The 25308-nt window shown below is 36.3% G+C and overlaps 1 protein-coding gene across 3 annotated transcripts in view; it reads left to right on the forward strand.

Annotated features, from left to right (window-relative positions):
- LOC129242807 (calcium-transporting ATPase type 2C member 1) overlaps window positions 1-23100 on the forward strand; it is a 128765-nt gene extending 105665 nt beyond the window's left edge. For all 3 annotated transcript variants that reach the window (XM_054879658.1, XM_054879660.1, XM_054879659.1), the window contains exons 3-4: window positions 18519-18834; window positions 19645-23100. In XM_054879658.1, the coding sequence (XP_054735633.1) occupies window positions 18519-18834; window positions 19645-20344 (1016 nt within the window). In that variant the 3' untranslated portion in view covers window positions 20345-23100. The remainder of the gene's footprint in view (window positions 1-18518; window positions 18835-19644) is intronic.
- The last annotated feature ends 2208 nt before the right edge of the window (window positions 23101-25308 follow it).

Consider the following 25308-nt stretch of genomic DNA (forward strand, 5'->3'; position numbering starts at 1 on the left):
TACATATGTGAGTATGCATGCATTTAACTATTTGCTTGAGGAGAAGCTAGTTTGTGCCCATAAATGCATTTGGGTATGTATTTAATCCAACTATTGCCTGCTTGCTCGCTTGTTTGGTTGTTCGTGCTAAACCGCATTATGTGACTGGCAAGCAAAATATACCCTAAAACTAGAATTAATGGGTAGCAGAGACCGCAAGCAGCGTTACAACCGCAAGCGAGAAAATTTTGTTGTGATGTATGCGATTTGCGGCAAGAAAATAGTCAAACAATAATTCACAAATGCATAAATTACGCTATTTGTGGATGGTATTTGTGTGCCTGCATGTGTGTGTGCATGCATTTGCATGTGAATCTTTGCAGCAGCGTCTAATAATTCAATAGCAAATCGGCTTGCATTCAGAAATGGCACTGCGATAAATCGCAAAGCTCAAATGCATATTTGCATGTGAACAAAAAGAAAACTTCAACTTGCAGCAATTGCATGCATAAACAGGTAAGAGCGCCTAAAAGCATGCTATTTTTATTTTACGTGCGCATCATCCTTGCAGCTGCTTTGTTTGCCATTACGTACCTTGGCAAGTTGAGAAGCGGCTTTGATAAACAAAATGCAAATAAATTACCAAGTTTAGCCGCGTAAAAAAGTGAAAAAGTCAATTCCAATGTGCATTACAAAAACAAAAGTAACTAGGTTACAGCAGCAGCAGCAGCTATGAAGCTATTATGCGCTTCGTGGCACAAGAAAACGCATGAGAGAGCAGAAGCAAAAAGTATTAAAAGATGAACAAAAATGAAAAGCAAGCAATCCACGCTATCTGTGACGCCGCTAAAGCGCTCTTGTTTTGTTTCCTATTTAAAAAAAAAATTTTTTTTTAATTTTTTCTTTTAATTTTTTCTTTATTATTTTTCCTTCTTCGCCGCTTTAAACCGAAACAGTAGTGTGGCAGGCGTCGCTTACCTTTACCGGCTTGCCGCAGGGCACCCTGCAGTCTCCCTCTCTCTGGAAGGCACTCGCTCAGCAGTAGAAGCAAAGTAAGAGACCCTCTAAATACAAAGTTTCTTACAAGATGGGCGAAAAATAAAGCACTCCAATATAGGTACTCGCACAACTTTTCCATTTGCCAAATTGTTGTTGACAGTTGCTGCTGTTGCATAAGGTGTTTGTTTTTGTTGCACGCAGTTGCTGCTAACGAAAGGCAAGCTTACGTGCGTCCATCTTTCTTGCAAGCAAGTACCCACATACATACACACATACATACAAACATATGCACATATAATCCACAAGAAGCGACAGCTCGTTGTTGGTAATTTTACTTCTGTGTACTCTTCTACCCAGTTGTTTTTATAAATCCTCTTCTTATCCCAGTAAATTCGCTGTTTTATTTTAGTTACCAAAGTTTTGTGCCACAGAATCTGTGGTGAATTTTCGCAAAAGTCAGAAGTTAACTGTAAAAACAAAAATAGCTGTACATATACACGTAAATGTGAATGTATGCATATGCACTTATCTAATTTCGAGCTTCGTGTCTATTTTCGCGTATTTCAACCTCTGACGTTGGAAATCCCATTTGTAATTTCTACCTTCCTCTTGCAATTTATACCCATACATATGCACACACATACACATACACATTTTTGTGTGCAATTTCACAATCTGGTAGAGGGAAAAGTTGGCTTGATGAAGTTCATATGCACTCAAATTCACTTAACTCACTACCTTTGTTATGTTTAATATACACAGCAATAATAAGTAGTGCAACTAGTTGCCTATGGCAACTCGTAAATCAACAGGACCTGTGTGTGCGCAAACATTGGTATTAATCCTTTCAGAGTATTATATTAAGGTCGTGCGCTCACATTGCTGTGTTGCTGGTATCTCTCTGAAATACGAGTCAAACAGGGTGGACTTAGAGCTGAGTGTGGTCAGGAGGTTAGTTGGCTCAGTCTGCCTGTACATTTGTATGCAAGGCTTTAATAATAATTGCGGTTTATCTCCGAAAATAGTTCACTGGCTGTATTCAGCAGTTGTAAGACCTATTGTACTTTACGGAATATGAGTAGAGTGGCCGGTACTTGATAGGAATGCTATTGTAAACAGATTGGTTCATATTCCAAGAGCAGCAATCTTATGTACAAGTGGAGCTCTTAGAACCACTCCCACAGAAGCACCAAACGTAAATTTATACTTATTGCCAATTGACTTAAATGGTAAGCAACTATTAAGCTGCCAGGTTAGCATTGAGGCTCAGGGAACTCGTTCTCCTAAAAATAATCAATGAAGGTTATTGGACTATATTGAAAAGTTTTCCACTATTCCAGTTACTACAGATTTCTGTAACTGTGTAAAGCTCCACTTTAATGCAACTCTTTACCAAAATATTTCCTTCTAAAGAGGACTGGGACAATGGTATGGTAGGTAATGAAAATAGAGTAAATGTACTGACTGACGGATCTAAGCCTGATTAACAGGTAGGTTTTACTCTGAAAAGCTGGGCATCAGTGCATCCTTTCGTTTGTCTTATCTCTCCAGTGTCTTTCAAGTAGAAGTTATTGCCATATGAGAGGGCTTACTGCTCTTAAAAAATATACCTCTGACTACCAGCCAGATAGTCAGGCAGTTCTGAAACCGTTAGAGTCAGTAAAACACTCGTCGAAAACGGTAGCTGAATTCCACAAATTATTATGCGAGTTAGGACAATATTTTAAAATATACCTGATTTGGGTGCCGAGCCATAGAAATGTAGGAGGTAATTGCAAAGCAGATGACCTTGCAAGGGAAGGTGCGACGCGAAAATTTCACCCAGGTAATGTACTAATTCCGATTGCCTTGGTTGGTTGGTTGGCTGAAGTGGTGATTTATCCAAAATCCAATTAGCGTTTCCGCACCATTTTGTGCCACATCCTCATTACCAACTTGTTTAACGGTTATTTACAGCATGACTTTATCCCGTCTGTGTGGTTTGAGAATCTTATTACCTTGTTGGCCTCTAAGCCAGACAGTTGCTCGAGACTCTCGAATAGCGGTTTGCCTAGGGTTGACATTCTCTCCCTTCATAGGGCAGGGCATTAATTCTAATATCGATTCCCTTAGCTACTTGCAAATTATTAATAGATAGACACTATATCGCCAAATAAGCGAAGGGTTGAAATATATGTTTAAATGAAATGAGGGCATCTACAGTGAAATTCCACGGTAAATATTTGGTAAAAAAAAGCTCGTTCGACTCTGACTTCAAGAAATCCCACAAAAAGCTAGTTTGAAAAGTCGTTAGAGGACTAAATTTTTTTAGAACATTTTTCTCAGAAAATTATACCAGCGGTCTTTTCATGCAAAGCCTCAATGTATAATCATAACAATTCTAGTAATTATTTTCTTATTTAACAACGAATCGAAGTCGTGAAGTTTTCTTTCTGAAACTACGGCAAGACTGGAGAAAAAACAACCAATCTATTTTGTGCAACTATCTGCAAAGCTGGGACTGCCAGTGAGCAAAATCAGGTATTCTTTATTTACAGCACTCGACTTTAAATCAAGTTTTGGCAGTTTATTTATTTTTGATCGAATTCCCAAGTTTCGAAGTTTGTACAAATAAAAAAAAAATCAACAAATTCTCATGAAAAATTCAAACTTTTTAATCAGAATATTTAGAAATATTTAGAGTATGCAATTTTATAGCACAATGGATTTTAATATAATAATAAAATGCAAGTTTGAAGTGGTTGATTAGTGGTTGAAATATGGCTAATTTCTTCCACAGAAAAATGTCGAGCATTTGATATATGCCACCAGCAAAAAAAATTGTCAAGCATCAGCGTGAATTTTAAGCAATTTCAAAGAATTCAAACTTGCACTTTGTTGTATCAAAATTCAGCAGGTTAGCTGTATCAAAGCTGTATTACGAGTACCTTCATGGAATTCGCCTACTCTGACCGCTTTGTCGCCTATCAATTGTTGACTGTAAAAGATCAAATTGAGTGTTTGACCGTAGGAGAGCAGCTCGTAGTGCATGATCCTCTTTCAATTCCACCAAACTAACAGCAAAACCTGCTTGACTTTTAATCCGGACTTGGCGATCGTTTGGATCTTAATTTAAGCAAGATATTTTTTATTCTTGCTTGCGAGCAGGAGCCATTTTTTATCTTCAGTTGCCATCAACTTGAAAACGGGTCGATTTCTAACGTTTCAGCGAAGAATCACGGGCATCTATTTGGCGCAGGAGGATTTTACGTTGAGCTTCTTTTCGAGACCAGCCTTATAAAAGTGGTACCTATATGTACCTATATTTTCGACAATTGGCAAAACAGAGTTTGGCTCATGGACGTCCGTACTTTTAAAACGAAATCATTTGAACCATTGCCTTGCTCTTGCATTCGATACTGTTTCAGGTCCATTAGTAGTACACATTTTTTTGGCCACCTTCTACAATTATTTTTCCTTGTATTGGTGATACTTAGGAATCTATCACTTTTTCTCTCTTTTTAGCCCCAATTTGAGACGTTCTAACACACAACCGGCTCCGTCAAACCCAAAATTGATAAGATACTTTTTTGAAGCATATTTTAGATTCTGCTGATGCAAGCAAGTTTTAAAACTAATTTTCTTTCAGATAATTAAAATCAGCTATGCAAGTTTTCTTTCAAAAAGTAATTGCTGAAAGTTAAAAAGTACTCAAACTACTTTTTCTGGATTCGAAGAGGAAATAAATATGTATGTTTCATATAAAACCGAACTAATACCGCACTTTCCCTGCTATCTTTGCCTGCACGCAACCTTCTATGGACTATTTCCCTCTAACATTTAATTCCCATTCGCATAATCTTTGAACTGATTGTAAAATTATCTCCTTGTCGTTCGCATTAAAACCACTTGAAACTCCCCATTGACATCACTGTTAAGCCCATAAACCGCACTGACCCGCTACATCTCCACACACCAACTTGTAGCCCGTCACAGTATGTCGCATGCAACATCGCCGCGTTGAAGAGACCCAATTTAGTGTCATACTGCTGTGTTTGTAACGGCCATTGTGCTCTTGTCCTTGCTTCATATTTGGTATTCTACTTACATTAACTGCCCACTTGCTTCCCTTCTCCTCGTTCACCACCTGCTGTTCCTACTGCAATTTGTTTATTTGCCATTGCATATTTCTCTGTTTGCCTGCAATTTGCCACTCTATTTCCTTCAAATACCACCTTTGTTTGCCTTTTGTTAGTGGAACTTTGCAGCTCCCTTCGGCATTTGTCTTCCCCTCTGTTATGTCATTGCGCATTTTTATAGTGTCTATTGCATTGTGTATTGTTTTGTCATGTGATTAACACGTCTTCGTCATCGTAGCCGTTCACTTTGTTCTTGTTGTCGCCTCGAGCTGTAATTGCTGCGTGTTTTTCGTTTTTCGTATTTCGTCTTATCTTTCCCTCTTCACTTTTAAGTATGATTAGGTATTTTAATTACTTTTTTCAACACTGCTGCACTGCCAGACAACAATTTGTTGTCATTGCTTGTGGTGTAAGCAATTGTAGTTCCTTCCTGGTTGTAGATATTTTTGTAAATGGTTGCTCAAATATTTGTGGGTGGTAAATAGCTACTTATTTATTTACTACCAATTCAAGAACGAAAATACACAAACTTGTGTTGTAAATAAAGTTGGAATTGTATACAGAGTACAAATAAGTAGTTTGACAAAATAAAAAAAAAAACAAATATAAAAAACACAAAAATGGAAATAAGAATACTATATTTAGCTGCAAAACATACGATAGTCTCCTTGAATTCTTCGAACAGTTCTGGTAATTCTTCTTATCCAAAAATTTGAAGTTAGAAATGTTGCCGGAGAGAAAGTTCCAGAAAGTACCACCTACCCTTTATATATCAACTTAAGTTTTATTAAGCCATTGAAAACTAAGTACATTTTGATCCAATCATGCCCTGGAGTGACTATATTCTCTCCACCAATGAAAATTCTTGTAAAAAAGATTGACGAAAATTATTTTTACTTGGTAACAGGGTGCGCCATCTTTTATGTCGGTATGTAAACGCTGAATAACTTTCTCATTTGCCAACCGATCGACTTCAACATACATGTTTTTGATACGTCAACCATGGATCGCTTAACACTGAAACAAAGCGCTGAAATAGTGACGCTATATATCGAAAATAGTCGTTCTGTTGTTCTAACGCAACGCGCATATCGCAAAAGGTATCGCGGCAAACAGGCACCGTCTGACAATACTATTCGTCTTTTGGTGTGAATTTTTTTGAGCACGGGACAGTAGGCGATCATCAGCATGCCGTTCATCAACGACCAAGACGTTCCAATGAATTTTTTGAAGCAGTGAGGGAGAGCGTTGCCCAGGAGCCAACAATGTCGTATTGGCGTCAGTGAAACCACAATGCGGCGCATTTTAAAGGATGATTTAAATTTGTTTCCGTATGAAGTGCAAAGTACACAAAGAATATTGCCGACAGACCATTCACGTCGCTTGGAATACGGCCAAACAGTTGCGTGAATTTTTGACACTGAGCCCAATTTTTGTAAGCAAAATTTAATGACTGACGAGGCACATTTTAACCTCGCTGGCAGCGTGAATAAACAAAATTGGCATATTTGGGGAACTGAGAATCCATGAAATGCCATTGCATAACCCGAAAGTAACTGTTTGGGCCGACATTTGCGCCAAAACCATCATTGGGCCATATTTTTACCGTGAAAATGAAACTGTCGATGGAAATCGATATCGATGGATGTTGGATTATGATGTCTGCACGCAAATGCGTGAGAAAGTTTTAGACGGTTACTGGTTTCAACAAGACGGTGCGCCATGCCACACTGCGAATGCAACCATTGAATTTCTGCAACGAATATTCCCGGGACATCTAGGGTCAAAAAGAGCCGACATCGACTGGCCCCCCAAATCACCTGACTTAACCCCCCCGGACTTCTTTTTGTGGAGTTATCGGAAAAGTAAGGCTTACGCCAACAAGCCGCAGACTAATGATCAGTTAAGGCGAACATTCGTGCCGAAATCGACGCTATAAAACCCGAAATGTTTGACAAGGTGATGACAAACGCAGAAAAAAGATCGCAGTTTGTGATTGCTAATAAAGGCGGCCACTTGATTGATATTGTATTCAAAAAATAGTTTTAATAAATTGTAAATAACCAAACCAAATAAAAATACCTCACTTATACAAATCAGTTGTGTTTTTCAAAGTTATTCAATGTTTTCATACCGACATAAGAGATGGCGCACCCTGTCCCTTATGTTTAGGGGTCACTCACTATCTGTCCTAGCGATAAGACACAGTACAATATCTAATGTACATCGCTTCGAATTTTAAATCTTTACCTAAAAAAAAGATCGTATTTATGGAGTCCGTTGCAAGACTGCGGCGTTCCTGACAAAATTATCGACATTATTAACCTCTCATCGCCGCTTTTGTTTTTTAACAGTTCTTGATGGCGTCTTAAAACCCATAAATGCAGAAGTTCCAGAAGGACTGCAATGGAGGCTAAACCAGAAACTTAGTAAGCCAGACTACACTGGCGACATCTGATTTATGACTTACAGATTAGCTGGCGCCACTGCAAAACTTTGCCAACTAGAAGAGAATGCACGCGCAGTGAAGGCTAGCAAACTATAGTAAGCCAAAGTTCCACAATTGACCGGACCCCAATACGGGCCTGAAGTGTACCATAGTTTTTACTAGCAGCCCCTTTTATCTGTATGCTTATCTATCATTCATCCTTAGTTTTAGTTCTTATGCTTCCAAAACTACACAGTTTCTCACAGTTTACTGCATCTCCAGCGCACTACCCATGGGTATTGTCGCCTGTGTCTAACGCAAAGAAAATTAAAAGTTTGTCTTTTTTATAGACAAAGCCTGGCTATTGTGTTTTTATTTTCTTGTAGCTTTTTGCACTTCAACGTCGGCAACTGATTGCTATGAAACAAGCTGTTCTTCCACCCCGTTTTACTGGAACATACATAGTTCTTTTGCTACGTTTTCTGCCTTTTACTACGCATACATTCATACATTTTCTTTTTCCCACGTTTGTTTGTTTATTTATTTATTTTCTTGTTTATGTTTGTTTTTGCATCAAAGTTCTGCTGGGTTATATTCATACCCTTGAAGTACGATGCAGCTGGGTGTAGCATCCGCATATGTAGGTGTAGACGTTCATATGTATGTATGTTCATATGCATGTACATGTGTGCACATTTCCAGTGGCGCATCTTGATAAAGTGGTATCTTTGGCGTAATTTTGTAGAAAATCCGAAGTGTGAAATTTGATTGGAAGGCGCAAGCTCTGCTTAGATTGCATTTTCATTATTTGTAAATTTAATTAAAGATATTTTCTCCAAATTTTTAAAATTTAAATAGAAATGCTTTTTTCGAAAGATGTTAGTTAAACGAAAATGTTTCCGAGCGAAAAGCAAAGATTAATTGCGCCTCTCACCTATCGCCTGCGACTCTGCTCGATCCTCGTCGTTTAAGTTATATTTTTTTGCACATAAATATAGCACAGCAGTTTTCATACGCTCAGCGTTAGATAATGCAATTCTGCCTCTCTAGCGCCTTTTCAATCTTCAAATGCTGTATTTTTAATTTCTTCATTCATTCTCGCACTTTTTCAAGTGCTGACTTTTTTCATTCATTTCTTCAGTACCCCAGTTGTTGTTTGCGCATTCCTCCTCCACAGCACTCCATCCCTACGTTTACCTATTTTCTCGTACTTGCGCAAGTCAATTGTCATTTTTTTCTATTATTATTTGCTTTTTAATACTCGTAATTTTTTCAAAGCTGCAAAGTAAAGAAAAGTTATGCCCGTTCACACATTTCATTCACTACAATTCACTTCCTAACCCCTCAGCTTGCGCCGTGCCACGTTTCTCTAAACTAACGCCTCTTCATTATGATTATGATAATCATCATTAGTTGAATTTCTGTTGCTGCTGCAGCCTCTATTGTGCGCTCGTGCGAATTTTTAGTGTGTAGAAGAGGTACACTCCGGCCGCGCAGCTCTCGCACTTCCGTCCGTCGCATGCAACGCTTTCACTGTGATGCTCATTGTTTATACGGGCGAATTAATGCAAATGTCCTTGTGCCTTTCGGCGCTTTCGCACAAGGACAATGACGTTTGTTTTCGAATAAGATATTGCGCGCATTTGCCTAACTTTTTTCGTGCTATTTATTTACATGCTAAGTGTTATCGAAAATCTACTATGAACTTTATTGAGTGGAAAGTACATAAAGAATAGTGCTGAGTTGTAGTTAAAGGATTAACAAGGATTCCTGAATTGCTTTTATGCTTTTGTATTGAAATTGAAGTTCGTTGTTGAAACATTAGTTCCTACACAATGAATGTTGTTGGAGTGTTGACTGTTTTCGGTATTTACAATACATGCAATGAAGTTATTTCAAGGTGCTTTTGAAGGTGAAGGATAGCGAGATGTTTTGATGAAAAGAGGTGGTTAAAGTTTCATACACGCCGAAGTAGAGGAAGGTATAGAGCAGGTATGCGGAATCGACGAAAATTTTAGTAGGTACTATTTTGAGCTATTGCTATTTTAGAGACCATGAAAATATTATCACTTTCAACCATGACCTGCTTGTAATTCCAATTTAAATTTTAAATTATATTAATTTAATATATTTTCTTGTGTAATTAAAAAAATAAATAAATTTAAAAAGATAAAATTCTCATATCGAAATAATCTTTTTAGATCGATCTCATGATAAGTATTTCGAAATTGTATTGAGAGGACTTGAAAGGTTATTAAAATCAATCGATAAACAACCCAAATTTCCTTCTGAGAAAGCCATCAAAGTCGCAAAGATTTGTTTTTTAGGTTTATTCTTCTTCTATAAGGAACCTAATATGGCTCACATAGGCAGAGAAAGAGAAGACTTTCTTAATGAAAATGGGAAGCTTGGTTCTCACCTGGAGGACCTACTAGTCCGATTTTCTTGCGGCGGAGAGAATTCAGAAGATGTGGCCAACATTTAAATATTTACTTATCAAACAGATAATCACAAGTTATTTTACAGTGTTTGAGCTTAATTCTAAAATACTAACGGAGCAGATAGGCGATGGACCAGAACTGGCCGGAATTAATTAATAATAATTGGCTGCTACTTCCCAGCAAGACGACAGACATACACAGTAGCTTTGAAAGTTTGGTTGGGAGGTTGTATTCAATTCGTCTTATGATCTAGACCTTGTTGTTTTAGCAGCATAATAGTCCCAATACGTGCACACTGAATGCTACTGGAGTGACAGTCGTTTGCCGGATATCAATTCGGGTCGTTCCGGTAACGTCGAACCGAATGTCGTGGGAACAGTGATCCAAGCATTCATGAGCTTCTTAAGTATTTGCAAAATGTTGTTGTGGTACAATGCTGACCTCAAAAGAGACTTGTAAAAAATGTGGATTTCAAGTTTTTTACCAAGTGCGATGAGGAATTCTGCAATGCAGAATTAGGAAATTAGTTTGTTAAAAATGCCCAAAAGTTATCATAAAAAACTGGCACTTTTTTTTTGTCGAAATAAAGCGAAAAACTCGGAACGTTTTAAATGATCTAAAGTTTTGTTCTTTTTAAAATAATTCCCCTAAAATACACTTTCATGTCAATGCTTTCTCTTTTTTATGGACAAATTCTAGACTTAGGCGGCCGCTAAAGTCGAATGGGTTGGTGCGTGACTACCATTCGCCAGTGCGTACATTCGAAAGTCTGGGCATGAAATATTAAATAATAGAAAAAGTTTTTTCTAATAGAGGTCGCCCCCCATGAAAAAGCTCCTCATAAAAATATTTGCCGTTCGGAGTCGGTTAATTTGTGGAACCACATCGAGACGCACACCAAAAATAGGCAAATATTTATTTTTTATTATAATTTTCCTACTTTCCAAGCAATTCCCTTCCGCCAAAACACACTTTCATGCCAATGTTTTTTTTCTCTTTTTTCTGCACATAGTTGTTGAACTCGATTTTTGAATGGATTTCTCTCCTCGGCGGAAGTCCAAATGATATTTCTAAATTTTTTTATATAAAATTTAGTAGCCAGTCACGTTTTACCAATATTGAGTAACGTTAGATGACAAACACTACTCGTTTGTTCTTTTTTTTTAATTTTATTTATTTATTTTGCAAGTATTTTTTACGCTTTCATGGTCTTCTGTTGATTTTCCATTATGAAATGCTGCCAACCGGCTGAGTCGACTTGGCAATTGCAAACAAATGGATAATATGAATTTATGATTTTCATGCTCATTTCCTAGAAGAAGTGATTGCCATTGAAAATGCATTGCTTTACTCACTCATTCTTCCATTCACTGCTGCTTCGTTTGTTCATGGCATTTTGCGGCTTGCCGTCCTCCAAAATTTTCGACGCAATATAGAACGAACGCAGCTGCTGCGGTAATAAATGCCGTTGCATTTGTCACAAAAAGGCACACAACAATGCAATGACTGCCAATTGTTGCATAATTTACTCGCTGTTGCAATTGAAATTGAAATTGCTGAAATATTGCTGCTGTATAAATGAAGCTGATGGTTTCGCATCGGAAACAATTAAAATCATTAAACAACTAGAGAATGAACACGCAAAGAGTTAATTTATGTTCTGTTCTGTTGCTAAATGCCCTTAGCTCTTTTGTGGGGTGTGGCAGGGACCCTTAACGCCCAGTCAAATTTGCAGTGGCCGTCGAATTCTGCTGATTTGTCGTTTTGTTGCCAAAGTACCGACTCATTAAATTGAACATTCGTGCATGTGCATACATATGTAAGTGTATGCACATACATGCACACAAATATATTTACACGCTTATTGTCTGGAGTTTAATCAAATAAACATTTTCATTTTTGCTTTTGTTTTTACAATTTAACTTAATTGTGCGTGAAATTTTAATTTCATTCACTTAATTCGAATGTCTGTTTGGTTTTAATGATAAGCAGCGGAATTTTAAATATTTTAACGATCTTAAATTTCCACTTGAGTGGTTATACGAAGCACGTACAAGTGGTTGAGCGAATGGCTGTCTTCACAATCGCTAAAAAAGTATTTAATTTTTTAATAAAAAAATAGCACAGAGTAGTTCCCAGCATTAGTGCATGTGTTTATTTAATGATATCATTAAAAAGATACCCGATACGCGAACCATACAACTGCTAAATAGACTTTATGTCATCCCTAATTTCAGTTGAAGCCAAGATCGTTAACAAAATTTCTCTTTTTTTGTTCAAAGCGGTGACACTGCTTTGTCCAATAAGGTTGATTAACAAAAGTGCAATGAAACCATAGACTAAAGGAGAGATTATTATTATTATTACACGTATTACAGGTTGGTTGAAAAGTAAGAAAGCAAACATAAGAGAATGTGAATTTGAAATGCGATGAAATTAGTTTTTATTCAATACTATCAAATACTTAGCGAGCACAGCAAATGAATGGAAATAAATACAATTTTTTTTTTTGAATATTTCGTGTCAAGTGTCAACTACAAAGCCACTTGTTGGCCAAGCCAATTTTTTCTATAAACCTTACTTCTGTTAGGTGTTTGGCCGAGCTCCTCCTCCTATTATTGGCGTGCGTTTGATGTTGTTTCACAAATAGAGAGACCTACAGTTTTAAGCCGACTCCGAACAGCAAATGATATTTTATTAAGAGCTTTTTCATAGCATAAACCTTTAATAGCAATACCATTTTAGAGTGACTAATTGTGTTTCTGAAGAAATATCATTTCTATGAGAAAATGTTGCTCTTCCACGTCTACAAATTTTTCAATACTACACTTAACCCTAGCAAAATAAAAAACAGTTTTTGTCTACTCAGAAAATAGCACAAAATACGGCGGGTATCCATCTATCTTTATCTAGCACTCGCGATTTTCCGGATAACCAACTCTCTTGAGAAGCTGTGCTTCCTGAGAAGTTCACTTGAAAAGCTTTTTCCTCTTGGCCTTCGTTAAGTGTAGAATTTTTCCAATCGAACACAGAATTTTCTTGACAAATTACACTTACGTTGGAATCGAACACGAAAAAGTAGAGGGCGATGAAAGGGACACATTTTTTGAGAGAAACTAAATTGCCAATTTATATCCTGATTGGATTTGGATTGAGCTTAGGTTGCAGCATCTTTAACATTTAAATTAAATATTCTGTTAGATGATAAATGTATTGAATAGTACATTTCAACTTTTGAACTATTTGGCAGCTTATTTCCTCAGATTAATTACATTAAAAAGGAACTCAAGTATTTTTGCATTTTTTTATTTTTTGTTTTTTTATTTTAAATTTTTTGTATTATTAACGAATATTAAATCATAAGCAGAATAACGTTTAGATATTACAACTAGTACAACATAAAAATACTAACGAGCAATTTTCTTCGAGCAAATAAAAGAAAGGAAAGCTAAGATGCCTCAATATTTATAAGTTCAGAATAAATGTACCTACATATAAATATATAAGGTACAGCTGCTACTGGAAGCTCATTTGTTATAAAACTGTTTTACGCTTGAGCCGCCGACGATTAGTACTTGGCTGGACCAAAGTCAATGCTTCAGCGTTGACATGTGCACTTAGGCGTTGTCTGTGAGCAATGGTATACTTTTTCGCCGCGTCAGTGACGAGTAGCATACTAAAATCGCGATAAAGGTCGAGGTTTCTCACATTGTATGTAACATTGATGATCTTGCGGAACACTTTATTTTATAATCACTGGGTAATAGTATTGCAATATTCACTTGCAAATAAAAAAAAATTGATTTTTATGGCACAGTATAGTCGTATATTACACCCCCCTTAAAACGGTCACCTCTCTTTAGCGGGCACCTCCAATACATACCACAAATCCATTTTCCAGCATTTTTTGTAAATTTTTTCTTTTGAGCGGACAATTTTTTTATTTTATTAATAAGCTCAAATTAATTTTAAGCCCAATACCTCAGTAAGTAGCTGCAGTGTTTGAAAATTGGGGCTAAAATAATTATTTTCCACACTTAAACAATAAATTTTCTGCATTTAACTTTTTTAATGAAGCCACATTTTCATAGGCTTATCGACAATAAAAAAGTATAGGTGTGTGATATTTTGACCAGTTTACGTTTGTTTATTTAGTGTCCAATATTTTATTTATAAAATCCATCTTATGGTATAACTAAACCCATTAAAATCGTTTTTTCAAACTTTGTAAAAAAATTATGAAAATTCGGCAAGTTTTCATTAAAATTTAAAATTTTTTATTCAGTATTTTTAGAATAATTTTTGGTAAGTAGTTCTATAGCCCATTCAATTTTAGTATAATAAAGTGCAAGCTGCAAGTGTCCGCAAAATGCCGTTGAATTTTGAGAATTTCTATTTTGCTGACAGTGTCACGCATTTTCTTCCATACAAAGTACGTGGCTCTACGCTTCGCTATGGAGCGGAAGGAATAAATATTATATAAAAAGTACGGTGACAATTTCTTACATCCACACACTGGAAAATAACTAACGGAGTAGGTTAAAACTGTTGCATTTTACTAATCCTCTTGCCTTTAAAGCCTACCAGCTTGAATAATTCAAATCGTAAAAAAGACTTCTGCATGCTTTTGTTTTAAGAGGCAGATACCTGTAAACGGTCGTATTTTCCCTGATTTTTATTACAATTATTTAAAATGAAAAAGTCAATAAATTTTTTTCAAAATTAACATACAGTCCCCTTAAATTAGCTCAAATATATATTTGGGTTACTCTTAAATCACATCAAAATTTCCTTAAAATTCTGTCACTCTTTAAAATTTCCATTGAACATATTTAGTTTACGCCTTAAGACCCACATTTAAGTAAAGAAAAGCCACTTACCACCAGCTGTGGCACAAATAATATTGCAATGGTTGAAGCGCACAAAATAGAACAAGAAAGGAACTTTCACCCTTCCACATGAGTGCAAATATAAGCCCATGAGTGCGTTTCAATAATAAAATGTGCGAACATTTAAAATTATTGTATTACCAGCATCACTTGCAGAGCAAGCGCGCAAACCGATTTATAAGAAGAGCGTGAGACAATTAATGTAACTCGACAGCGTGGCAGACAATAACAGGAAATGCGATTACACATCCGGCATAAAGGGCAAGGAATTGGAAGGATCCTATGAATGAGTGTTGTGCAATAATAGCGCCAGCTGCTTGTAAGCATGTATGTGTGTGTGTATGAGCTGATTTCTGTGAGTACCCTACAGGGAAAAATACTCCTTTCGTACTAGAATACTACCAGCCGAAGTCCGCCAAACCGTCGATTCATGAATGCCTAATTGTTGAGAACTTTGAGATGTCGATGTTAAAGGTTGTTCAGCAACCATTTGCGCTACAGCAGCAATCTTCTCAACAGAACGTTCAGCTCTTTTTCTAACCTCGAAAGAAATTTTTAAATTTTTTTCATGAATCTTTGAATTTTCGACTCATGCGTATGATTATCTCCACCAAAAAAATTAGAGATTTGGTGATATCTCATTCATCATCATCATTTGGCGCTACAGTTTCTTGTGAGCCTTGGCCTGCTGAACAGTACGACTCCATGGTGCTCTGTTCGTTGTCTTTTCCTTCCAGTTCCTCAGTTTAAGTTGTTCCAGATCTTCTTTCACATCATCTATCTATCGCGATCTGGGTCTTCCTTTTGCTTTATTTGTGTATGCACTCGCCTCCAGTATTCTCCTTTGGGCTCTTGAGCTCTTCAATCTCCTAACGTGGCTTAGCCATCGGTTTCGTTGTGCTTTAATGTAACGCCGTTGATTAGTTTCCCCAGTTCATCATTCCTTCGTATGCGCCATTCGTCTTGTGCAATTCTGACTGCGCCAAATATTTTTCTGAGAACTTTCCTTTCAAATGCCTGTAGTTTTGTCTTCACCTTTTCACTCAATGTTCATGTTTCAGCTCCAAGGCACAGTACCGGTCGAACTACGGTTTTATTTAGTGTCAGCTCGCAAGGTCTGTTAAGGAGTTTTGATTTGAAAAGTTTTTTAAGTGATGCATATGCCCATATGTAAGACTCATTGTATTATTTGTTGTCACTTTGCAGCCAAGATACGTGAATATGCTGACTTCTTCAAATTTGTATTTTCCAATATCAACCTCTTTTGTAATCAACAACTTTTGTTTTCCAGTCTAGAGAGTTGGTTCTTTCGCTTTTGAAGGAACCCTTGATTTTGGGGTTTCCCTGCAGGGTACTTGTTTTACAGCGTGCATTTGCTTGTGTGCGCATGCACTTGTGAACGTGAACTTTCATCTTGTCGGTGTTGCGAAAAACAGCAGGACACCCAGTATGAAGTAAAGCAATAAAAAAGGAAAACAAAGCAGGCCTGTATGAGCATAGAGCAGCAGTGAGTGCAATATGAACTGCGTTTCTATGTTTGTATGAAGATGGCACATTATTAAAGTAGTGCAAGGGGCTGAGTGAGAGGTCAACAGTGAGGTATCTGTTTATAGAGAGTAGAAAGCATAGCAATTCAAGTTATAAATAAGAAAACGAAGCTGCAAGCCAAACTGACAGCAGAAATGCGCGTTGCACTCGAAATACATTTCGCACAAATATGAAGAAAATATTTTGTACTCAGCACGTGCAAGATTTTAGTGAAGCCTGAAATATTTTACTACTACTTAAAGGAAAAATCGTTGTAAGTGCATAACTACGAGCATCATCATCGAAGCGCTTGTGTGGTGGGGTATTCCTACTCCTCCTTCGCCAAGCGCCCACTCGAAATGTTGCATCACGTAAAAATTAAAATTCCTATAGCAGCCACTACCACGGCGGCCGCCGTAGCCGAATGGGTTGGTGCGTGATCACCATTCGGAATTCACTGAGAGGTCGTTGGTTCGAATCTCGGTGAAAGCAAAATTAATAAAAACATTTTTCTAATAGCGGTCGCCCCTCGGCAGGCAATGGCAAACCTCCGAGTGTATTTCTGCCATGAAAAAGCTCCTCATAAAAATATCTGCCGTTCGGAGTCGGCTTGAAACTGTAGGTCCCTCCATTTGTGGAACAACACCAAGACGCACACCACAAATAGGAGGAGGAGCTCGGCCAAACACCTAACAGAAGTGTACGCGCCAATTATTTATTTTTTGTTTTTTTATAGCAGCCACTGCAATGGCTCTGATTCAATAGCAGGCGAGAAGGAAATGCACGGACGCAATGCCGATAACAACGAAAAGCGCCGGAAACGGCAATGGTAGTGCATAAGAAATGAAGCAATATAGTGAAAAACAAAAAAACAAAAGAGGACAACTGAAAACTTCAATCGCAAAACTACAAAATGAGCAGCCAACAGTCAGTCTGGCAGTAATCAGGCGGCAAACCTCCTGCAGCCAGACTCACGGGGCTCAGCTGCAACTCCGAGTACGCTGCACTTGCACATTCCTTGCGGCGTGCCAACTTCATAGACAACGCAGGCGTACACCAAGAACGTTGCACTTCTTTGCTGCGGGCGGCAATACAAAAGCAGTGAGCAAAAAAGCGAGCCATATTAACTGATAAGAAATACAGACGCCAGAGAAAATCTCGCATGATGAAGCATAGAAATGAAGGAGATATTAAATGTTCAATGTGAAGTGGCAGAAAAATTGCACCCCCCTTTTAAAAGTCAATGAAATATATTCGTACGTTCATAGATGGAGCGGCATTCATTAAAGAATGTTGTTAATGAAAAACTGCACGACATGGTGGTGCTGCTTGCTTGTGGCAGGTGCTAATGAGTAAATGAAAGCGCAGAAATGAAACTAGTGCAATGTAAATGAAAAAGTGAGAACCGTTGAAAGCAAATATGAAGCAGCCGGTTGTTGGGTAGAGCGAACAGTAATTATTTTGAGCTTCACACACACATACGCGGCACACGGCCAGTTTATCATTTATTTATTGCGGGAGCCCATAAGAGAGCTTGTCCGTGACTATCGTTCGGTTGGTGCCATGTTCGATGCCTCCTATGTGTGAAGCATCCAATAATAGAAGAGTATGCAGTAATAGGAATAGCCGAGCTGCCATGAAAGAGGCCAAATTAATGAGAAGAAAAAAAGAAACAGATAGTGAAATATTCTTATTTTTCAAAGGCTGTATGAAAGGTTGATTGTTATTTATTGGGTTTTAAGCACTTCTCAGGTCTATGTTAGGAATATTGGTATCGAATTGAGCAAGCCCATCTTAAGTACGTCATAATAGCCTTTACGGTAATATATAGGGTGATTTAATAAATTCTGTCGCCAGTAGCTGAACAGTAATTATTTGATACTTTCTAGTGCAGAAATCCGGTTAGCTTTTATGTGTAACTAGACTTAGGACGATGAGTCATTGTCACTGTCCCACTTGCACTGCAACATTCATCATTTTTGTGATAAATAAGTATTTTTGAATATTTATTTTAATGATTATTAAAGAATACATTTTTAAAGCTCCAACATTTCCTTTCACATACCTAAAAGTTTAAATTTTAAAGCATTTACTTTATTTTAATTCAAGTAATTAATTTTTGTATTCCCTTTTACAGCAAATCTTATTGGCATCGATACAATTCACCAGCAAACGCTTTCCGGTCAAGAGATGGATCAACTTAATGAGCACCAATTGGACAAGGTCGCCAATAATGTGAGCGTTTTCTACCGCGTCACGCCACGTCATAAGCTGGCGATTGTGAAATCACTACAACGCACTGGAAATATTGTCGGCATGACAGGCGACGGTGTCAACGATGGCGTCGCACTGAAGAAGGCTGATATTGGCATAGCTATGGGTAAAAACGGCACCGATGTCTGCAAAGAAGCCGCCGATATGATACTGGTCAATGATGATTTCCACACCATAATGTAAGTAGTTTTTAAAGGTGGTAAAATATTAGTAGATGTGTTTGTTGAAAGTAATGGAATCTACACCCAGCGACACTATAGCACATCAACTTTTTGAGAAGTTTCGATTATTTTGTTTATTTTTTTGGAATGTTCATTGTTTTTGTACAGAAGTATAACACATTGTTTAACAAAAAACATAGATCAAATTTTAAAATGAAAGACAAAATTACAAAAATATTATTCATCTCAATTCCACGGTTTTTATTTAGAATTTCCAGAATAATTTTTGGCATGCAGTTTTATAGCTTAGTCAATTTTAAGGTAATAAATTGAAAGTTTTGAGGAATTGAGAAAAATCGTGGATTTTTATAATTTTTTTTTTTTGAGGTTGGGGTGCATTTCCTCCATCTAACAAATGCGCGACATTTTGATGTGCTTTCGTTGTGCGGCTTGCAGCTGCTAGTATAAGGAATGGGAAAAACTAAATAACTTTGGTTTTACTATAATTTAAAAAAAATATTTTTTAGAATATTTCAAAATTAGCCTATTGTTAGTTAACAAGACTTTATTTCCAATATTTCTTAAGTGCCGCGGGTCTCAATTCAATTTTCGGCTTCGAGGAAATAATTTATGCGCCATTCATGAAGATAAACAATTAACCATTCTCATCCTTAATGCATTTTCGTTGTTGCAAACAATTTCTAATTTCACTTTCAATGAATTTTTTTACTGAACAAGCACTTATCTAATAACATTTACTTCTTTATCATAATGCCTGACATCTCTTATTAATTACTGACAATTTTCCCTTATCTTCCCGCAACGCAGTGCTGCCATCGAGGAGGGCAAAGCAATCTTCTACAACATCCGCAATTTTGTGCGTTTCCAACTGAGTACTTCGATCGCCGCTCTTTCGCTGATCGCCCTCGCTACTCTTATGGGCATCGCCAACCCACTGAACGCTATGCAAATCCTTTGGATTAACATTATTATGGATGGACCACCAGCGCAATCGCTCGGCGTCGAACCGGTTGACCACGATGTACTCAAGCAAAAGCCACGTAATGTCAAACAACCTATGATTACGAAATCGGTGATTGTGAATGTGTTGCTCAGCGCCAGCATCATTGTGCTCGGCACGCTTTGGGTGTTTCAGCGCGAAATGGCCGACGGCACAATGGGCAAAACGAAACGCGACACCACCATGACATTCACATGTTTTGTCTTTTTCGATATGTTCAATGCATTGGCAAGTCGTTCGGCAACGAAGAGTGTCTTCAAGATAGGCTTATGCACGAACAAAATGTTCCTTCTCGCTGTTGGTTTCTCGATTATCGGACAAATGTTGGTCATCTATTTTCCGCCGTTACAAATGGTATTCCAAACGGAAGCGCTCTCCGCCTATGATATACTCTTTTTAGTCTCGCTCACGTCGTCGGTGTTGATCGTGGCGGAGATTAAAAAGTGGTTCGAACGCACTATGGAGCGTAAAATGTACAAGACTCGCTCCGAGTTGGATTTCGTATGACAAAACGCAAGCGCTGGAAGAAAATCGTCAAACGTAAAGAATGATTAAGCTTAGCAAAAACACACAAACCACAAACAAACAAACAACACGTAGCAAGGAGTATGATGATGATGATGATGGTGGGGAAGGACGAAATGGGTGGGTGGGCGTATCTACGAGGATGGTGGTTGGAAATGGGGCTAAAAGAATAAAAGTTAAAAAAATGAAAATGTTTAGGGTATATTGGGCGTAATTTTAAGGTAAAGCAACATGAAGTAAAACAAGAGAGAGCAAACTAATACATACAATAATTTAAATGTCGATTGTATCTGTCTTTGTATGGTTTACTTTACTTTCTAATTACTTTGTATTTAAGCGCATTAAGCGGATGGATGTTAAAGAAAAAAGAAAACTATTAAGTTATCTAGCTAGCAAAAGTGGAGAGCGAATTAAAAGAAGATGCATGAAAAAACATAAATAGCTAAGGTGGAGAAATGGGCCGAAGAGTCTTGATAATATGAGTAGTAAGAAGAGAGTAGTGCGATTGATATAAGGCGCTTTGGTTGAAAATTTCGGGCGGCGAAAAAAGTTCTCAAAAGCGAATATTTTATTTCATTTTCTTGTGTAAACCATATTTGGAACGGCGAAAAAAGTTCTCTTTCTTGGGTAAAACACATTTGTTTACGATTTTTTTGAGTTATTTATAATTAGATTGCGCTATGCCTATAGAAAGTGGTAGCAAGTTTTTGTTGTTTTTTTGTAATTTGAGTAAACATTCGCTCTCTATTCAATTTCATCGCTACTTATTGAATGCTTTAATTTTTAGTAGTTTGATTTTGCTTTACAAAAGTTTAATTTTGTTCTAATAATTTGCAAAAAAACGCAGGGTCTGTCTAAAAATGTTAAATTATTATCAATAAAATTAATTAATAGATACTACTTGGCAATACCTAAAGGGCAGGTCAAATGTTTTTTTATTTTTGTATTCATTCCCAATGTTTTCAGCACTCGTTGTAATGTGTAAAATGTGCCTGAAAAAGGCTTAGCAACATGCTGTCGTTAATGGTACCCGGCATTGCTTTCTAAAATAATTTTTAGCAGTATTTTATAACTTACGCGCAAGCGAAAGCTCCACGTAGCGGTTGCTACCAAATATGCTGCAAACAACATTTTTTTAAGACATAATTTCAATTGTGTCTATGCATGCCCGAGTTAATGTCAGCATGCTGCAGACACAACTTTTGCAATTTGATTGCATCAAAAAGAAATGTTGCGCAACATTGCTGCCAGAGTCTCATGTTTTCAAAACATTAGCTTTGTTGCTGTTAGAAGCAAGAGTCACATGTGAAATGCTACGCGTCATTGTTGCGCAGCATTGCTGCCAGAGTCTCATGGTTTCAAAACATTAGCGTTGTTGCTGTTAGAAGCAAGAGTCGCATGTGAAATGCTGCGCGTCAATGTTGCCAGAGCCTGATTCTTCCAAAACACTGTTAGAAACATGATCCACATGTGAAATGTTAAATAGTCAAGTTGCCGGCAACATCAAAGTTATAAACCTATTCGAAAGTAGTAAAATTTTCAGCCGGCGCACATTTTTGCTATTTATTGCCTCTTTTACGCTTCACTGAGCCGCGTGAAATTCGCTTTGCGTAGAACCTGCTTCATATAATGTTTAATTGTTCTTTATTTTTATAAAAAGTTTTAAAATATTTTTGCGCCATGTTGCGCATCTGAGTTGATTTGACATTTTCTGTTTTTTGTTTTGTTGTAATTAAATATCTTTATTTAAAAAAAACACTTCTCCGAATTGTTAACTGCTTGCTTCGTGGTACAAGTTTTGTTTGCTGGTCACTTTCATTACTTTATTTGAAAATCAACAAAAAAAGTAAAACTCCAAAAAAAAAACAAAAAAAAAATACGTACTCTCATTTGTGCTTAATTTTTATTTAAAGTTCTATGCAAAATATATATTTTAAAATTAGCTGTATTCATATATTATTTATATCTAATTTCACTTTGTAATTTACTTTTAAAATTTTCGCACAATTCCGTTGAATGAATAGCTTAATTTGTATTGAGTTTGCTTGGAATCATTTATAAAAAATATGCCACATACAAAGTTGAAATACAGGGATTAATATATTATATTTTTAGCAATTTTAATTTTTAATTAAATTTAGTGTAATTATATTAGGAGATGTGTGTGCGCGCATCTTATGGAACAGGCAGTATTTTTACATCTTTGCTTTTCCTCAGTTCCTTAACTCATGAAAGTGGTACACTGGTCGTCCACGATTTCTCATGTTTATTCTAGAATTAGAGTTCTTTTATGAATTTATAAATTTTGCGCTATTTTTAAGAACTAAGTGCAGTAACCTAAAGCTAGCAAACTAATTCCAAGTATCTTTACACATTCGAATATGCAACTAAATATTCTACCTAGTAATTAAATATTAGTCATAAATTTCTACACATTCTTGAATGAGATGAGATGACAATACTTTAAATTGTATTTGCATTAGTAAATAGTTAGGGTGTGTGCGTGCCACACTTTTTAAAATAAGCAGCTGAATGTTTCATATTTTTAATTGTTGTGATATTAAAGTTAGTGCTCGAGTTTCTCGTTTCTTAAATTAGTGAATAACTCGAAAATTGCAAAAAAATTTCAGTGGCTTTTAGTTTTATTTAAATTAATAATTTACGTACATTTTTATTTTTAGTGTGTTTCGTTGCTTTAGTAAATATTTAGTGATGAATAAAATATGGAAAAAATTATAAAAAATATTTTTATCGTTTTATTTTTTCTAATTTCACATTTTAAATTTCTGAATTTCGCCGCCCAGTAAATTAATTCGGTTACTCACTAAGCAAAGCAAGTGGCCTGACAAAGGGCAAAATAGCAGTTTAGCTCTTAGCCATAAAATGAGGCATTTGGAGCACTTTTTTGTTTTGTTGTAGCTGAGAGCTTAGCTGCTATTTGCCACAAATTTGTGAATACCGCTATTATATGCACATCTATGGAGGTGGCAGTAATTATGATGAGCCCAAAATTTTCAAAAATTAATTTCCAAAAATTAAACTTTTGGAAATATGCTCTCAAACAAATATGCTCTCTACTTCACTAGAAGGCATTGCAGTGTTCTGAGATTTTTAGTTCTTGGATCAAACAAATAATTGCATTAGTAAAAAAAAATTCAGAAATGGGCTCATCATATTTATATCTAGCATCTTCTTCTTCTTGATTCCCGCGATAACCGCTCAAGCGATTTTGGCCGGGCATCACAGATTCACATTGACGCTTGGTGGGGAATGCGTGAAGATGCTGGAAAAAAGTGAACATAAACATAAAATAATTGCCTACGCCTACAACTCTTGAAAAGTAAAACTAAAATTTTTAACAAATATGTAGAAAAAAAAGATACAAACACAATTTTACCCTCAAACTGCAAACCCCTAATCAATTTGTTGACCCCTCAAAAGGCGACAGCAGGCAGATGAAAGTGCTTCGTTGTGTTGGTATGCGTGTGCGTGCGTATGTTCGTAATAGTTGCAAGCGAAAATAATTCTACAAAAAATAAGAAAAAGAAGGAAATTTGATGATTTTAAAAGGTAACTTCTAGCGCTGAGTTTCTTAAAACGAGTTTAATTAAAAAAGAACTGGCAAAAATAAAATGAAATTAATTTGCAAAGGTGTAAAAATTTATTTACGCAAAATTGTGTTTTCAATGAAATGAAAAATGTTTTATGCACAGGAGGTGTGCTTTGAAATAATTGTTTTAAAATAAAAAATGTCAGGCGAAAAAAATATTTTTTTCAAAGGAAATGATTGATGCAAAATATTGAATATTAAATATTGAAATTAAGTTTGAGTAAAAATCTCAAATGTATTTGTTTGCAAGTAAATACATTTTCGTAATAATAATTAAATTATTTTAAAACCAATAAGTTGGAAAAAATTTGTGAAAAAGTACATTTTTTTGTGATTCATTGAGGATGTCAATGTTTAATGTGCACCAATACTTTAAAATATTGAAATGAAAAATTTAGAAAGCAGCAGAAAATGGTTTTAAATTTTTTGTGTGACACCAATAATTTTATAAGTAAATGAAAATAGAAAGAAAATTTTGCAGTAAAAAAATTTCAATTTTTTTGATCTTATAAATCAGGGCTTGGCATCGTGCACTAAATAATTCATGCAATAAGCAGGTGGTTAAAACAGTGAAAAACTGAAGATTTAGTGATAGTGAAACCTTTAATTTAACCACCACTAAAAATTAGTGGTCACGCAAGATGCACAACCCTGATATAAAAATTTACTACACATTTTAGTTTTATGGTTGAAAACCACAATTTTAAACATACCTTTGTTGCAGTTCACGTAGAGCTTATTTCAAAATCATTTTGAAGGCAGCTGGAAAAAATTCGGGATTGACTTTTTTTCGATTGAAATTCTCAGAAATATATCGGCTGGCGCAAAATTAATCACCCTATCGGGAGATTTTAATAACCGCATGCCGTCTTGACTTGAAATCCGCAAAGAGAGACAAGATGATCACTGATGTCTTGGCAATTTGACTATCGCAATGAAACTAGAAAATTCTTTGATGAACTGAGACCTATGACTAGAAATAAAAATATTTGGAAAACTTTTGTTGAATTCGTAAGCTCTTAAAGGAGTTGGAATAAATAATAATAATATCGGAAGTTTTATAAATCTTGCAAATGGCGTCGTACGCCACTTATTTTTGACACTTTTGAAGTAGACGGCTCTTGTACACTGACAAAAAGACAAGCAATGGAGTGCGTAAAGGAGAAAATAAACTAAAAATCTTTTTTTTTTTATTTAGTAAAAAAGTCATTCAAAACTAAAGTTGGATGATTAATTTTGCGACCCCTTGTATGTGCACTTCATATTTTCTGCTCACAAAATGCTATAAAAAATCTTTAAAATTCTGAGCCTCAACAATCTCTGAAGTCTGAGTATC

Source organism: Anastrepha obliqua, chromosome 3 (genome assembly GCF_027943255.1).
Source record: "Anastrepha obliqua isolate idAnaObli1 chromosome 3, idAnaObli1_1.0, whole genome shotgun sequence".
Taxonomy (NCBI): Eukaryota; Metazoa; Arthropoda; class Insecta; order Diptera; family Tephritidae; genus Anastrepha; species Anastrepha obliqua.